At 46.3% G+C, this 16,244-nt stretch overlaps 1 protein-coding gene across 1 annotated transcript in view; it reads left to right on the top strand.

Annotated features, from left to right (window-relative positions):
- The window catches only part of LOC106586861 (vesicle-associated membrane protein 7-like), an 83,549-nt gene that overhangs the window by 11,756 nt on the left and 55,549 nt on the right, over positions 1–16,244 (top strand). Inside the window, exon 6 of the mRNA XM_045686990.1 lies at positions 2,103–2,240. Coding sequence (XP_045542946.1) covers positions 2,103–2,240 — 138 coding nt within the window. The remainder of the gene's footprint in view (positions 1–2,102; positions 2,241–16,244) is intronic.

The following is a 16,244-nucleotide window of genomic DNA, read 5'->3' as shown; positions in this document are numbered from 1 at the left end:
GGATGTGCTGCAATATTTATTTTTTTGTCAACTGTTAACCCCCTAGAGTTGATGTCCGCTCACACACTGAAATCGAATTAGCATAATAAATAAATCACATCAACATCGGGCAATTTAAGCTGCGGCCTTACGCATCTGTGGTGAAGGGTGGCCAAGCCACAGCGGTGTTTGTCAGTGCATGAGACTTCTCACAAAAACGTCTGTATCATCCAAACGGTTTGGCCTACAAAAATGACCACAATATGGAAAGATGAGACTCTTACGAACACGATGGTGTTCTCCGTTTTGCTCTACGACCCCATGTCTGAAGTCGGTACCGCCGATCTGCCAACTTCAATCTGTAGCGTCAGAACAGTGTGCACTACACAATAATATGACCCCACTATGGAAAGTTGATACTCTAACGAACCCGTTGGTTGGTTTGATCTAGGACACCCACAATCCTCGTCTGAAGGTAGCTCGGAATGGAAGTATAAACTGAGTGTACAAAACATGAGGAAAACCTTCCTAATATTGAGTTGCACCCCCTTGTGCCCTCAGAACAGCCTCAATTTGTCGAGGGCATGGACTCTACAAGGTGTCGTAAGTGTTCCACAGGGATGCTGGCCTATTTTGACTCCAATGCTTCCCACTTGTGTCAAGTTGGCTGGTAGTGGATCTCTACTCCAAATAGCTTGTTCCATCTCATCCCACAGATGCTCAATTGGATTGAGATCTGGTGACTGGGCAGGCAACTGCTGTAAGCAGAATTCACTGTCATGCTTGTGGAACCATTCCTGTATAGTCCTAGCCTTGTGGCATGGGGCATTATCCTGTTGAAAAAATCTATTTGCAGATGATACACTGCTGCCATGAAGGGATGCACCTGATTGGCATTGATGTTCAGATATCTTGTGGCATTCAAACATTGCTCCACTTTTATCAAGGGGCCCAATGTGTGCCATGAAAACACACCACCAGCCTGCAATGTTGACACGTGGCATGCTGGAAACATGTACTCATGGTATCCTCCATACCCTAGTCCTCCCATCAGAGTGAACAACATGCAACATGATGGATACATGTACTCATGGTATTCTCCATACCCTAGTCCTCCCATCACAACATGATGGATACATGTACTCATGGTATTCTCCATACCCAAGTCCTCCCATCAGAGTGAACAACATGATGGATACATGTACTCATGGTATTCTCCATACCCTAGTATAATAATAGTAGTAAGGAAATGCAATGTTTCATAAAACATGTTTTATACCGAAAGGGTCTAAATTACCCCCCCGTCCTAAAGGGTCTAAAGTAACCCCCCCCCCCCCCCCGAGTCCTAAAAGGTCTAAATGAACCCCCCTTAGAGTCCTAAAAGGTCTAAATTAACCCCCCCAGTCCTGAAGGGTCTAAATTACCCCCCCAGAGTCCTAAAGGGGTACTAAATTAAACCCCCCAGAGTCCTAAAGGGGTACTAAATTAACCCCCCCAGAGTCCTAAAGGGGGTACTAAATTAACCCCCCAGAGTACTAAAGGGGTACTAAATTAACCCCCCCAGAGTCCTAAAGGGGTACTAAATTAAACCCCCTCCAGAGTCCTAAAGGGGTACTAAATTAACCCCCCCAGAGTCCTAAAGGGGTACTAAATTAACCCCCCCCAGAGTCCTAAAGGGGTACTAAATTAACCCCCTCCCCCCAGAGTCCTAAAGGGGTACTAAATTAACCCTCCCCAGAGTCCTAAAGGGGTACTAAATTAACCCCCCCCCAGAGTCTTAATCCTTAAGTTCTGTCTGTCTGTTGGGACTGCAGTGTCTGTCTGCAGTGTCGGACTGTAGTGTGTATTGTCTGTCTGTCTGTCTGTCTGTCGGGACTGCAGTGTCTGTCTGTTGGGACTGCAGTGTCTGTCTGTTGGGACTGCAGTGTCTGTCTGTTGGGACTGCAGTGTCTGTCTGTTGGGACTGCAGTGTCTGTCTGTTGGGACTGCATTGTGTATTCTCTGTCTGTCTGTTGGGACTGCAGTGTGTATTGTCTGTCTGTCTGTTGGGACTGCAGTGTGTGCTGTCTGTCAGTCTGTCTGTCTGTTGGGACTGCAGTGTGTGCTGTCTGTCTGTCTGTTAGGACTTTGAGCGGTCGCGTGCGTTCAGCTTCCTGGGAGAGGTGAAGAAGCGTTTCCAGACGACGTACGGTTCCAGAGCTCAGACAGCCCTTCCCTACGCTATGAAATCAGAGTTCCCCTCCACTCTGATGGCTCAGATGGTGAGACACACACACACACACACACACACACACACACACACACACACACACACACACACACACACACACACACACACACACACACACACACACACACACACTCCCTGATCAGATGGTGAGTTAGTTGTCCTCCACTCTGGCTCCGATGATGAGAACCAGTCCTGTAGTATGGTAGTGAGTGGGAGTATGGTAGTGAGTGGGAGTATGGTAGTGAGTGGTAGTATGGTAGTGAGTGGTAGTATGGCAGTGAGTGGTAGTATGGCAGTGAGTGGTAGTATGGCAGTGAGTGGTAGTATGGCAGTGAGTGGTAGTATGGCAGTGAGTGGTAGTACGGCAGTGAGTGGTAGTACGGCAGTGAGTGGTAGTACGGCAGTGAGTGGTAGTACGGCAGTGAGTGGTAGTATGGCAGTGAGTGGTAGTGAGTGGTAGTATGGTAGTGAGTCGTAGTGAGTGGAATATGGCAGTGAGTGGTAGTATAGTTGAGTGGTAGTGAGTGGTAGTGAGTGGTAGTATGGCAGTGAGTGGTAGTGAGTGGTAGTGTGGCAGTGAGTGGTAGTGAGTGGTAGTATGGCAGTGAGTGGTAGTATGGCAGTGAGTGGTAGTATGGCAGTGAGTGGTAGTATGGCAGTGAGTGGTAGTATGGCAGTGAGTGGTAGTATGGCAGTGAATGGTAGTGAGTGGTAGTATGGCAGTGAGTGGCAGTATGGTAGTGAGTGGCAGTATGGCAGTGAGTGGCAGTATGGCAGTGAGAGGTGGTAGTGTGGTAGTGAGTGGTAGTGAGTGGTATTATGGTAGTATGGCAGTGAGTGGTAGTATGGTAGTGAGTGGTAGTATGGTAGTGAGTGGTAGTGAGTACATGGATACATGTACTCATGGTATTCTCCATACCCTAGTAGTGAATGGTAGTATGGTAGTGAGTGGTAGTATGGTAGTGAGTGGTAGTATGGCAGTGAGTGGTAGTATGGCAGTGAGTGGTAGTATGGCAGTGAGTGGTAGTATGGCAGTGAGTGGTAGTATGGCAGTGAGTGGTAGTATGGCAGTGAGTGGTAGCATGGCAGTGAGTGGTAGCATGGCAGTGAGTGGCAGTGAGTGGTAGTATGGTAGTGTAGTATGGTAGTATGGTAGTGTAGTATGGTAGTGTGGCAGTGAGTGGTAGTGTGGCAGTGAGTGGTAGTGTGGCAGTGAGTGGTAGTATGGTAGTGAGTGGTAGTATGGTAGTGAGTGGTAGTATGGTAGTGAGGTAGTGAGTGGTTGAGTGGTAGTCAGGTAGTATGGTAGTGAGTGGTAGTGAGTGGTAGTGAGTGGTAGTGAGTGGTTTTATGATAGTGAGTGGTAGTATGGTAGTGAGGTAGGGAGTGGTAGTGAGTGGTGTCATGACGTTGGCCTCTTTTGGTACAGGGAGGACAGTTGACCCCTCCCTTTTGCACACAATCCACCCTGTGTGTAAAGGGTCGTAAAAACTTTAAAATTCCAGGAGAGTCTCTGGCCACATGGCTCATAGAGAGACACAGGAAATTCTTCCAACTCATAGAATTGGAGAGCCAAGCGACATTTTGTGTTCTGGAGAAGGTATGGAAGATTGGTGAAGAATCCAGCTACGAACTGATCCGCTTGGTACCATTTTGTCATACTCAGAAGAGACAATATAGCCATATTACCATAAAACTGTTTATATAATAGACTCAGTTTAAGACTGCATCATATGGGTGTATGGAATGTATTAACCTCTTGGGGCTAGGTGGGACGCTAGCGTGCCACCCGTGGTGCACTCCATCAACAGCAGGTGCATTTCAAGAGCGGCAAATTTGAATCCAAATAAATGTCAAAATTCAAATTTTTCAAAAATACAACTATGTTACACCATTTGAAAGATAAACATCTCCTTAATCTAACCACGTTTTACGATTTCAAAAAGGTTTTTCGGCGAAAGCATAAATTTAGAGTATGTTAGGACAGTACATTTACAAGAGTTGTGTGTAATGTTTTGTCAAGTCAAAGACAGGGTCACCAAAACCATAAAACCAGCTAAAATGATGCACTAACCTTTTACAATCTCCATCAGATGACACTCCTAGGACATTATGTTAGACAATGCATGCATTTTTAGTTCTATCAAGTTCATATTTATATCCAAAAACAGCGTTTTACTATGGCATTGATGTTGAGGAAATCGTTTCCCTCCAATAACCGGCAGTCAAGTCAGCGTAACAAATTAAATAATTAAAATTAGAAAACATTGGTAAAATATTATATTGTCATTTAAAGAATTATAGATTTACATCTCTTGAACGCAATCAACTTGCCAGATTTAAAAATAACCTTACTGGGAAATCACACTTTGCAATAATCTGAGCACTGCGCCCAGAAAATACGCGTTGCGATACAGACTAGACGTCATGTTGGGGAGATCTAAAATCGAAAATACTATGTAAATAATCCATTACCTTTGATTCTCTTCATCAGATGTCACTTCCAGGTATCACAGGTCCATAACGAATGTAGTTTTGTTCAAAAAAGCTCATCATTTATGTCCAAAAATCTCCGTCTCGTTAGCACATGATGTAAGCCAGCCGGACTTCTCGTCATGAACGAGGGGAAAAAATATATTTCCGTTCGTTCAAACATGTCAAACGTTGTATAGCATAAATCATTAGGGCCTTTTTAACCAGAACATGAATAATATTCAAGGTGGACGAATGCATACTCTTTTATAAAGTATTGGAACGAGGGTACCCAACATGAACTAGCGCGCCAGGTGTCTAATGGGACATCATCGTTCCATGGCTCTTGTTCGGTCAGATCTCCCTCCAGAAGACTCAAAACACTTTGTAAAGGCTGGTGACATCTAGTGGAAGCAATAGGAAGTGCCAAAATATTCCTAAACCCCTGTGTTTTTCAATGGGATAGGTTTAAAGTCAATACAACACATCAGGTATCCACTTCCTGTCAGAAAATGTCTCAGGGTTTTGCCTGCCAAATGAGTTCTGTTATACTCACAGACACCATTCAAACAGTTTTGGAAACTTTAGAGTGTTTTCTATCCATATATAATAAGTATATGCATATTCTAGTTACTGGGTAGGATTAGTAACCAGATTAAATCGGGTACATTTTTTTTATCCAGACGTGCAAATGCTGCCCCCTAGACCCAACAGGTTAATAAGGATAAAGCTTTTGTAAGACATTGAGATGCTATGTACTGATGTAATGTGATAGAATTGTATTTCTGTAACCAAATCTAACTCAGTCATAGGCACGCCCCCAGGGACCCATACAGGACCAGGCGTCATTTGACAAGCTGTTCTATGGGCACTATAAAACACCCCGGATTTACATTTCTTCAGACCAGGCCTACACTCCGTTGGCTAATAGGTTTTACCTTCCAATTCCTCTACTGAAAGTGAACCATACCACGTGGTTAACTTTTAGACTATCGATACTGACAGAATAAGAACAAGTCTTTGATATTAATTATTTGTCTGCAGCTAAGTAAATTATATCATTGAACGCGAAGACCGACGAAACAACCATTCTATGACGACATTAATGAATGTTGCTCTGAAAGATCCATTCTAACCGAGAGAGAGAGAGAGAGAGAGACAGCGGACAAAACTCCCCAACAGAACTACTCTCCAACAAGAATCAGAACGACACACTGAGCGTAAATATATATTGATTGCAATTGTTCCCGAATGAGTGAGCCTTCAATTGTCAATTGTTAATATTAATGAACCCTGTGTAACTTCTCAGCCGACCTTTTATGATCCATTGTTCAACAGGCCGACCTGCCTGTTTAGCCAGTAGGGCACATTCCGATACCAATCCTTTGTGACGATAATTACTGTTTGTATGTTTTTCTGTTAATTACTTAGGGTAGTAAAGAAATGATTTTAAGACAATTGATGTATGGATGATTTTAGTAAAGACTGGGTTTGTGCAGATACAACAATTTACGACGTTTAGGAATGAGACTGGACTAGAGGTAAATACACCATTTAAACTAGAAGATAATCGACCTATACTATAATAGAATATAATATTATAGTACAGGAAAGTTATATTAGGAAAATTATAGCTTTGTAATCTGAATATTCTCCTTGGTGCCCCGATCTCCTAGTTAATTACAATTAAACGATTAACACGTTTAATCGCGTGATAATAATTACAGGGAGCTAATTGATAAACATATCTTCCGTTTAATGGTAACCCAAAGACACGACAGTGGTATTCAGTGGTTGAGTTGTAGACAGGTAGTGAGTGGTAGTATGGTAGTGAGTGGTAGTATGGTAGTGAGTGGTAGTATGGTAGTGAGTGGTAGAATGGTAGTGTATGGTAGTCAGTGGTTGTATGGTAGTATGGTAGTGAGTGGTAATATGGTAGTGAGTGGTAGTGAGTGGTAGTATGGTAGTGATGTAGTGAGTGGTTCAGTGGTAGTCAGGTAGGGAGTGGTAGTATGGTAGTGAGTGGTAGTGAGTGGTAGTGAGTGGTTTTATGATAGTGAGTGGTAGTGAGGTAGGGAGTGGTAGTCAGTGGTTGAGTGGTAGTCAGGTAGTATGGTAGTGAGTGGTAGTATGGTAGTGAGTGGTAGAATTGTCGTGAGTGGTAGTATGGTCGTGAGTGGTAGTATGGTTGTGAGTGGTAGTGAATGGTAGTATGGTAGTGTATGGTAGTCAATGGTAGTATGGTAGTATGGTAGTGAGTGGTAGTGAGTTGTAGTATGGTAGTGAATGGTAGTGAATGGTAGTATGGTTGTGGGTGGTAGTGAGTGGTAGAATGGTAGGGTATGGTAGTCAGTGGTAGTATGGTAGTGAGTGTTAGTGAGTGTTAGTGAGTGGTAATATGGTAGTGAGTGGTAGTGAGTGGTAGTATGGTAGTGAGTTGTAGTGAGTGGTGGTGTGGTAGCATAGTGGTAGTATGGTAGTGAGTGGTAGTGAGTTGTAGTATGGTAGTGAGTGGTAGTATGGTAGTGAGTTGTAGTGAGTGGTGGTGTGGTAGCATAGTGGTAGTATGGTAGTGAGTGGTCGTTAGTGGTAGTATGGTAGTGAGTGGTTTTATGGTAGTGAGTGGTAGTATGGTAGTGAGATAGTGAGTGGTAGTGAGTGGTAGTCAGTGGTTGAGTGGTAGTCAGGTAGTCAGGTAGTATGGTAGTGAGTGGTAGTGAGGTAGTGAGTGGTAGTGAGGTAGTGAGTGGTAGTATGGTCGTGAGTGGGAGTATGGTCGTGAGTGGGAATATGGTCGTGAGTGGGAGTATGGTGCGTGAGTGGGAGTGAGTGGTTGTATGGTAGTGTGTGGTAGTATGGTAGTGATGGTAGTGAGTGGTATTCAGTGGTTGAGTTGTAGACAGGTAGTGAGTGGTAGTATGGTAGTCAGGTAGTGAGTGGTAGTATGGTAGTCAGTGGTTGAGTGGTAGTATGGTGAGTGAATGGTAGTGAGTGTTAGTATGGTAGTGAATGGTAGTGAGTGGTAGTATGGTAGTGAATGGTAGTATGGTAGTGAGTGGTAGTGAGTTGTAGTATGGTAGTGAGGAAGGAGTGGTAGTCAGTGGTTGAGTGGTAGTCAGGTAGTATGGTAGTGAGTGGTAGTGTGGTAGTGAGTTGTAGTATGGTAGTGAATGGTAGTATGGTAGTGAATGGTAGTATGGTTGTGGGTGGTAGTGAGTGGTAGTATGGTAGGGTATGGTGAGTCAGTGGTAGTATGGTAGTGAGTGTTAGTGAGTGTTAGTGAGTGGTAATATGGTAGTGAGTGGTAGTATGGTAGTGAGTTGTGGTGGTGTGGTAGCATAGTGGTAGTATGGTAGTGAGTGGTAGTGAGTGGTAGTGAGTGGTTTATGATAGTGAGTGGTAGTGAGGTAGGGAGTGGTAGTCAGTGGTTGAGTGGTAGTCAGGTAGTATGGTAGTGAGTGGTAGTATGGTAGTGAGTGGTAGAATTGTCGTGAGTGGTAGTATGGTCGTGAGTGGTAGTATGGTTGTGAGTGGTAGTGAATGGTAGTATGGTAGTGTATGGTAGTCAATGGTAGTATGGTAGTATGGTAGTGAGTGGTAGTGAGTTGTAGTATGGTAGTGAATGGTAGTGAATGGTAGTATGGTTGTGGGTGGTAGTGAGTGGTAGAATGGTAGGGTATGGTAGTCAGTGGTAGTATGGTAGTGAGTGTTAGTGAGTGTTAGTGAGTGGTAATATGGTAGTGAGTGGTAGTGAGTGGTAGTATGGTAGTGAGTTGTAGTGAGTGGTGGTGTGGTAGCATAGTGGTAGTATGGTAGTGAGTGGTAGTGAGTTGTAGTATGGTAGTGGTGGTAGTATGGTAGTGAGTTGTAGTGAGTGGTGGTGTGGTAGCATAGTGGTAGTATGGTAGTGAGTGGTCGGTAGTGGTAGTATGGTAGTGAGTGGTTTTATGGTAGTGAGTGGTAGTATGGTAGTGAGGTAGTGAGTGGTAGTGAGTGGTAGTCAGTGGTTGAGTGGTAGTCAGGTAGTCAGGTAGTATGGTAGTGAGTGGTAGTGAGGTAGTGAGTGGTAGTGAGGTAGTGAGTGGTAGTATGGTCGTGAGTGGGAGTATGGTCGTGAGTGGGAATATGGTCGTGAGTGGGAGTATGGTGCGTGGAGTGGGAGTGAGTGGTTGTATGGTAGTGTGTGGTAGTATGGTAGTGAGGTAGTGAGTGGTATTCAGTGGTTGAGTTGTAGACAGGTAGTGAGTGGTAGTATGGTAGTCAGGTAGTGAGTGGTAGTATGGTAGTCAGTGGTTGAGTGGTAGTATGGTAATGAATGGTAGTGAGTGTTAGTATGGTAGTGAATGGTAGTGAGTGGTAGTATGGTAGTGAATGGTAGTATGGTAGTGAGTGGTAGTGAGTTGTAGTATGGTAGTGAGGAAGGGAGTGGTAGTCAGTGGTTGAGTGGTAGTCAGGTAGTATGGTAGTGAGTGGTAGTGTGGTAGTGAGTTGTAGTATGGTAGTGAATGGTAGTATGGTAGTGAATGGTAGTATGGTTGTGGGTGGTAGTGAGTGGTAGTATGGTAGGGTATGGTAGTCAGTGGTAGTATGGTAGTGAGTGTTAGTGAGTGTTAGTGAGTGGTAATATGGTAGTGAGTGGTAGTATGGTAGTGAGTTGTGGTGGTGTGGTAGCATAGTGGTAGTATGGTAGTGAGTGGTAGTGAGTAGTAGTATGGTAGTGAGTGGTAGTATGGTAGTGAGTTGTAGTGAGTGGTGGTGTGGTAGTATGGTGGTAGTTAGTGGTAGTATGGCAGTGAGTGGTAGTGAGTTGTAGTATGGTAGTGAGTGGTAGTGAGTTGTAGTATGGTAGTGAGTTGTAGTATGGTAGTGTGGTAGTGAGTGGTAGTGTGGTAGTGAGTGGTGGTAGTATGGTAGTGAGTGGTAGTATGGTAGTGTGGTAGTGAGTGGTGGTGTGGTAGTGAGTGGTAGTATGGTGGTATGATAGTGAGTGGTAGTGAATGGTGGTGAGTGGTAGTATGGTAGTGAGTGGTAGTTTGGTAGTGAGTGGATGTGTGGTAGTGAGTGGTTGTATGGTAGTGAGTGGTAGTGAGTGGTTGTATGGTAGTGAGTGGTTGTATGGTAGTGAGGTAGGGAGTGGTAGTGAGTGGTAGTCAGTTGTTGATTGGTAGTCAGTTGTTGAGTGGTAGTCAGGTAGTATGGTAGTCAGGTAGTATGGTAGTGAGTGGTAGTATGGTAGTGAGTGGTAGTATGGTAGTGAATGGTAGTGAGTTGTGTATGGTAGTGAGTGGTAGTGAGTGGTAGTATGGCAGTGAGTGGTAGTGAGTGGTTTTATGAGGTAGGGAGTGGTAGTGAGTGGTATTCAGTGGTTGAGTTGTAGTCAGGTAGTGAGTGGTAGTATGGTAGTGAGTGGTAGTATGGTAGTCGGTGGTTGTATGGTAGTGAGTAGTAGTATGGTAGTGAGTGGTAGTGAGTGGTAGTATGGTAGTGAGTGGTAGTGAGTGGTTGTATGGTAGTGAGTGGTAGTGAGTGGTTGTATGGTAGTGAGTTGTAGTATGGTAGTGAGTGGTGGTGTGGTAGTGAGTGGTAGTCAGTGGTTGAGTGGTAGTCAGGTAGTGGTAGTGAGTGTTAGTGAGTGGTAGTATGGTAGTGAGTGGTGGTGTGGTAGTATGGTGGTAGTATGGTAGTGAGTGGTAGAATGGTAGTGTATGGTAGTCAGTGGTTGTATGGTAGTATGGTAGTGAGTGGTAATATGGTAGTGAGTGGTAGTGAGTGGTAGTATGGTAGTGATGTAGTGAGTGGTTCAGTGGTAGTCAGGTAGGAGTGGTAGTATGGTAGTGAGTGGTAGTGAGTGGTTTGATGATAGTGAGTGGTAGTGAGGTAGGAGTGGTAGTCAGTGGTTGAGTGGTAGTCAGGTAGTATGGTAGTGAGTGGTAGTATGGTAGTGAGTGGTAGAATTGTGCGTGAGTGGTAGTATGGTCGTGAGTGGTAGTATGGTTGTGAGTGGTAGTGAATGGTAGTATGGTAGTGTATGGTAGTCAATGGTAGTATGGTAGTATGGTAGTGAGTGGTAGTGAGTTGTAGTATGGTAGTGAATGGTAGTGAATGGTAGTATGGTTGTGGGTGGTAGTGAGTGGTAGAATGGTAGGGTATGGTAGTCAGTGGTAGTATGGTAGTGGTGTTAGTGAGTGTTAGTGGTGGTAATATGGTAGTGAGTGGTAGTGAGTGGTAGTATGGTAGTGAGTTGTAGTGAGTGGTGGTGTGGTAGCATAGTGGTAGTATGGTAGTGAGTGGTAGTGAGTTGTAGTATGGTAGCGAGTGGTAGTATGGTAGTGAGTTGTAGTGAGTGGTGGTGTGGTACTGATAGTGGTAGTATGGTAGTGAGTGGTCGTTAGTGGAAGTATGGTAGTGAGTGGTTTTATGGTAGTGAGTGGTAGTATGGTAGTGAGGTAGTGAGTGGTAGTGGTGGTAGTCAGTGGTTGAGTGGTAGTCAGGTAGTCAGGTAGTATGGTAGTGAGTGGTAGTGAGGTAGTGAGTGGTAGTGAGGTAGTGGAGTGGTAGTATGGTCGTGAGTGGGAGTATGGTCGTAGGGAATATGGTCGTGAGTGGGAGTATGGTAGTGAGTGGTAGTATGGTAGTGCGGTAGTGAGTGGTATTCAGTGGTTGAGTGGTAGTCATGTAGTGAATGGTAGTGAGTGGTAGTATGGTAGTGAGTGGTAGTATGGTAGTGTATGGTGAGTCAGTGGTAGTATGGTAGTGAGTGGTAATATGGTAGTGAGTGGTAGTAGTGGTAGTGGGTGGTAGTGAGTGGTTGTATGGTAGTATGGTAGTTAGTGGTAGTATGGTAGGAGTGGTAGTATTGTAGTGAGTGGTAGTGAGTGGTTTTATGGTGAAAGAGAGGTAGGGGTGGTAGTCAGTGGTAGTCATTGGTTGAGTGGTAGTCAGGTAGTATGGTAGTCAGGTAGTATGGTAGTGGTGGTAGATGGTAGTGAGTGGTTTTATGGTAGTGAGTGGTAGTATGGTAGTGTGGTAGGAGTGGTAGTGACTGGTAGTCAGTGGTTGAGTGGTAGTGTGGTTGAGTGGTAGTCAGTGGTTGAGTGGTAGTCAGGTGTATGGTAGTCGAGTATGGTAGTCGGTAGTGGTAGTGAGTGGTAGTATGGTAGTGGGTGGTAGTATGGTAGTGAGTGTAGTATGGTAGTGGTGGCAGTATGGTAGTGAGGTGGTAGTATGGTAGGTAGTATGGTGTGGGTGGTAGTATGGTCGTGAGTGGTAGTATGGTAGTGAGGTAGGGAGAGGTAGTGAGTTGTATTCAGTGGTTGAGTGTTAGTGAGTGGTTGAGCTCAGTAGTGGTAGTCAGGTAGTGAGTGGTAATATGGTAGTTAGTGGTTGTATGGTAGTGAGTGGTAGTATGGTAGTGGGGTAGTGGGTGGTAGTCTGGTATTGAGTGGTAGTTGGTGTTGGGGGTAGTATGGTAGTGAGTGGTAGTATGGTAGTGAGTGGTAGTATGGTAGTGTATGGTAGTCAGTTGTGTAGTGGTAGTATGGTAGTAGTGGTAGTATGGTAGTGAGTGGTAGTATGGTGGTGAGTGGTGTATGGTAGTGAGTGGTAGTGATGTTGTTGGTAGTGAGTGGTAGTGAGTGGTTGTATGGTAGTGAGTTGTAGTATGGTAGTGAGTGGTGGTGTGGTAGTGAGTGGTAGTCAGTGGTTGAGTGGTAGTCAGGTAGTGTGGTAGTGAGTGTTAGTGGTGGTAGTATAGTAGTGAAGTGGTGGTGTGGTAGGGTGGTAGTTAGGGTAGTGAGTAGTAGTATGGTAGTGAGTGGTAGTATGGTAGTGGGTGGGTATGGAGTGCGGTAGTGAGTGGTATTCGGTGGTTGAGTGGTAGTCATGTAGTGAATGGTAGTGAGTGGTAGTATGGTAGTGGTGGTAGTATGGTGAGTGTATGGTAGTCGGTGGTAGTATGGTAGTGAGTGGTAATATGGTAGTGAGTGGTAGTATAGTAAAGGGTGGTGGTGAGTGGTTGTATGGTAGTTGGTAGTTAGTGGTGTATGGTAGTGAGTGGTAGTATTGTGTGAGTGGTGGTGAGTGGTTTTATGGTAGAGGTAGGGAGTGGTAGTGGTGGTAGTCATTGGTTGAGTGGTAGTCAGGTAGTATGGTAGTCAGGTAGTATGGTAGTGAGTGGTAGTATGGTAGTGAGTGGTTTTATGGTAGTGAGTGGTAGTATGGTAGTGTGGTAGGGAGTGGTAGTGACTGGTAGTCAGTGGTTGAGTGGTAGTCAGTGGTTGGTGGTAGTCAGTGGTTGAGTGGTAGTCAGGTTGTGTGGTAGTCAGGTGTTGGTAGTCAGTTAGTATGTGGTCGGTGGTAGTATGGTGGTCGGTGGTAGTATGGTAGTGGGTTGTAGTATGGTGGTGAGTGGTAGTATGGTGGTGGTGGTAGTATGGTAGTGAGTAGTATGGTCTTGCGGGTAGTATGGTGCGTGAGTGGTAGTATGGTAGTGTAAGAGGGGTATACAGAGTGGGTGTGGTGTGGTCAGGTAGTGGGGTAGGTAGTGGTGTGTCGTGGTGGTAGTGGTTGTTGGTAGTGAGTGGTAGTATGGTAGTGGGTGGGGCGTGGTGGTGTGTGGTGGTATATAGTGTTGGGTGGTGTATGGTAGTGAGTGGTAGTATGGTAGTGAGTGGTAGTATGGTGGTGTATGGTAGTCGGTGGTCGTGTGGTAGTATGGTGGTGGTAGTAGTATGGTGGTGGTGGTAGTATGGTAGTGGTGGTATTGGTAGTGGTGGTAGTGGTGGTGTGGGTGGTAGTGAGTGGTAGTATGGTAGATGGTTGGTAGTCAGTGGTTGGGTGGTGGTCGGTGGTTGGTGTGGTGGTGGTGGGGTAGTGAGTGGTAGTGAGTGGTGAGTGGTGGTCAGGTGGTGGTGGTAGTATGGTAGTCATGGTTGTGTATGGTGGTGGTGGTATATGTGGTGGTATCAGGGTTTTATGGTGGTGGTGGTGTGGTAGTGAGAGGGAGTGGTGTGAGTGGTAGTCAGTGCTGAGTGGTATCAGGTAGTATGGTGAGTCAAGTAGTATAGTGGTGGTGGTAGTGTGGTGAGTGGTTGAGGAAGGAAGTGGTAGTAAGGTGGTGGTGGTGATCAGGTAGTGAGGGTAGTCAGGTGGTGTGGTAGTCAGGTAGTGAGTTTAGTATGGTAGTCAGGTGGTGGTGGTAGTATGGTGTGGTGGTGTATTGTAGTAGTGGTAGTGGGCGGTTTTATGGTAGAGAGGTGGGAGGTGTCAGTGGTGGTCATTGGTTGGTGGTAGTCAGGTGGTGAGTGGTAGTGGGTGGTGAGTGGTGAAGTGGTGGTGGTGAGTGGTAGTGTGGTGGTGAGTGGTGGTGGTGGTAGTATGGTAGTGAGTGGTAGTGAGTGGTTTTATGGTGGGGAGTGGTGAGTGAGTGGTATTCAGTGGTTGAGTTGTGGTCAGGTGGTGGTGGTAGTATGGTAGTCAGGTGGTGGGTGGTAGTATGGTGGTGGGTGGTATGGTGGTTGAGTGGTAGTATGGTGGTGAGGTGGGAGTGTATGGGTGGTGGTGGGTGGTGGTTGAATGGTAGTAGTGGTGATGGGTGTGAGGGTAGTGGTAGTGAATGGTAGTCAGGTGGTGAGTGGTTGAGGGTGGTGAGTGGTTGATTGTGGTCGGTGTGGTGGTGGTGGTAGTGGTGGTGGTGGTGGTGGTGGTAGTGGTTGGTGGTTGTTGGTGGTGAGTGGTTGTATGGTGGTGGTGGTAGTATGGTAGTGGGGTGGGAGTGGTAGTCGGTGGTTGAGGGGTAGTAGGTAGTGGGGGTAGTCGGTGGTGAGTGGTATCAGGTAGTGGTGGTAGTCAGGTAGTGGGTGGTAGTCATGTGGTGGTGGTAGTCTGGTAGTGGTGGTAGTATGGTGGTGTAGGGTATGGTGTATTTGAGTGTAGTGGTTAATGGGGTAGTGGTAGTATGGTAGGGGGTGGTGTAGTCTAGTGTAGTGGTATGGGTAGTAGTGTTGGTGGTAGTATGGTAGTGGGGTGGTAGTGTGGTTCGGGTGTGTGGGGCAGAGAGTGAGTGGTGAGGGCGGTGGTAGTTGAGGGTGTAGATGGTAGTAGTGGTATTGGTAGTTGGTAGTGCGTGGTTGTATGGTAGGGGGGTAGTATGGTAGTGAGGTGGGAGTGGTGGTGAGTGGTGGTAGGTGGTAGTGGTGGTATGGTGGTGAGGTGGTTGGTGGTGTAGTGGTGAGTGAGTAGTTGGTGGTGGTGGTCGTATGGTGGTGAGTGGTAGTTGGTAGTGAGTGGTTTGTGTGGTGGTGGTATGGTGTGGGTGGTAGTTGGTGGTGGGGTGGTATGGTGAGTGGTAGTATGGTGAGTGGTGGTAGTATGGTGGTGAGGTGGGTGGGTGGTGTATGGGTGTTGGTGGTGGTGATGGTTCGTGGTGGTAGTCAGGTGTGGTGGTTATGGTAGTCAGTGGTGTGGTAGTGGTGGTAGTATGGTGGGTGGGGTTGTGTTTGGTGGTGTGGTGGTGGTATGGTAGTGAGTGGTAGTGTGGTGTGGGTGGTAGTGTGGTGGTGAGTGGTAGTAGGTGGTGGTGGTGTATGTGGTGAGTGGTAGTGGTGGTGTAGTTGGTGTGGTGGTTGTATGAGGGAGAGGTAGTATGGTAGTGGGTGGGAGTGGTAGTGAGTGGTGGTCAGTGATTGAGTGGTGGTCAGGTAGTATGGTATCAGGTAGTATGGTGGTCAGGTGGTATGGTGGTCATGGTGTGGTGGTGAGTGGTAGTATGGTAGTGGTGGTAGTTGGTAGTGTGGTAGTATGGTAGTGAGGGGTAGTATGGTCTTGCGTGGTGTATGGTCGTGGTGGTAGTATGGTAGTAGGTGGGAGGGTAGTGGTGGTATTCAGTGGTTGAGTGGTAGTCAGGTGGGAGTGGTGGTGAGTGGTGGTCGGGTGGTGGTAGTCAGGTAGTGGTGGTAATATGGTAGTGGTGGTTGTATGGTGGTGGTGGTAGTATGGTAGTGAGGTAGGGAGTGGTAGTCAGGTAGTGAGTTGTAGTATGCTATCAGGTATTGAGTGGTAGTATGGTGTATGGTAGTAAGGTGGGATTGGTGGTCAGTGGTTGAGTGGTGGTCGGGTAGTATGGAGTGGTGGTAGTATGGTAGTGAGGTAGGGAGTGGTGGTGGGTGGTGGTCAGTGCTGAGTGGTGGTCGGTGGTATGGTAGTCAGTAGTATGGTAGTGAGTGGTAGTGAGGTGGTGAGTGGTAGTGGGTGGTGGTGGTAGTATGGCGTTCAGTGGTAGTATGGTGGTGAGTGGTAGTGGTGGTAGTATGGTAGTGAGTGGTTGTATGGTAGGGAGAGGTAGTATGGTAGTGGGTAGGGAGTGGTAGTGGTGGTAGTCAGTGATTGGTGGTGGTCAGGTAGTATGGTGAGTCAGGTAGTATGGTGGTCGTAGTATGGTGGTCAGTGTATGGTAGTGGTGGTAGTTGGTGGTGGGTGGTAGTATGGTGGGGGGTATATGGTGGTGAGTGGTAGTATGGTGGTGGTGGTAGTATTGGTGGTGAGGGGGTGGATGGTCTTGCGTGGT

This window comes from Salmo salar, chromosome ssa09 (assembly GCF_905237065.1).
Source record: "Salmo salar chromosome ssa09, Ssal_v3.1, whole genome shotgun sequence".
Classification (NCBI taxonomy): Eukaryota; Metazoa; Chordata; class Actinopteri; order Salmoniformes; family Salmonidae; genus Salmo; species Salmo salar.
The sequence above is the reverse complement of the archived record's forward strand: the minus strand, read 5'-3'. Positions and strand labels throughout refer to the sequence as shown.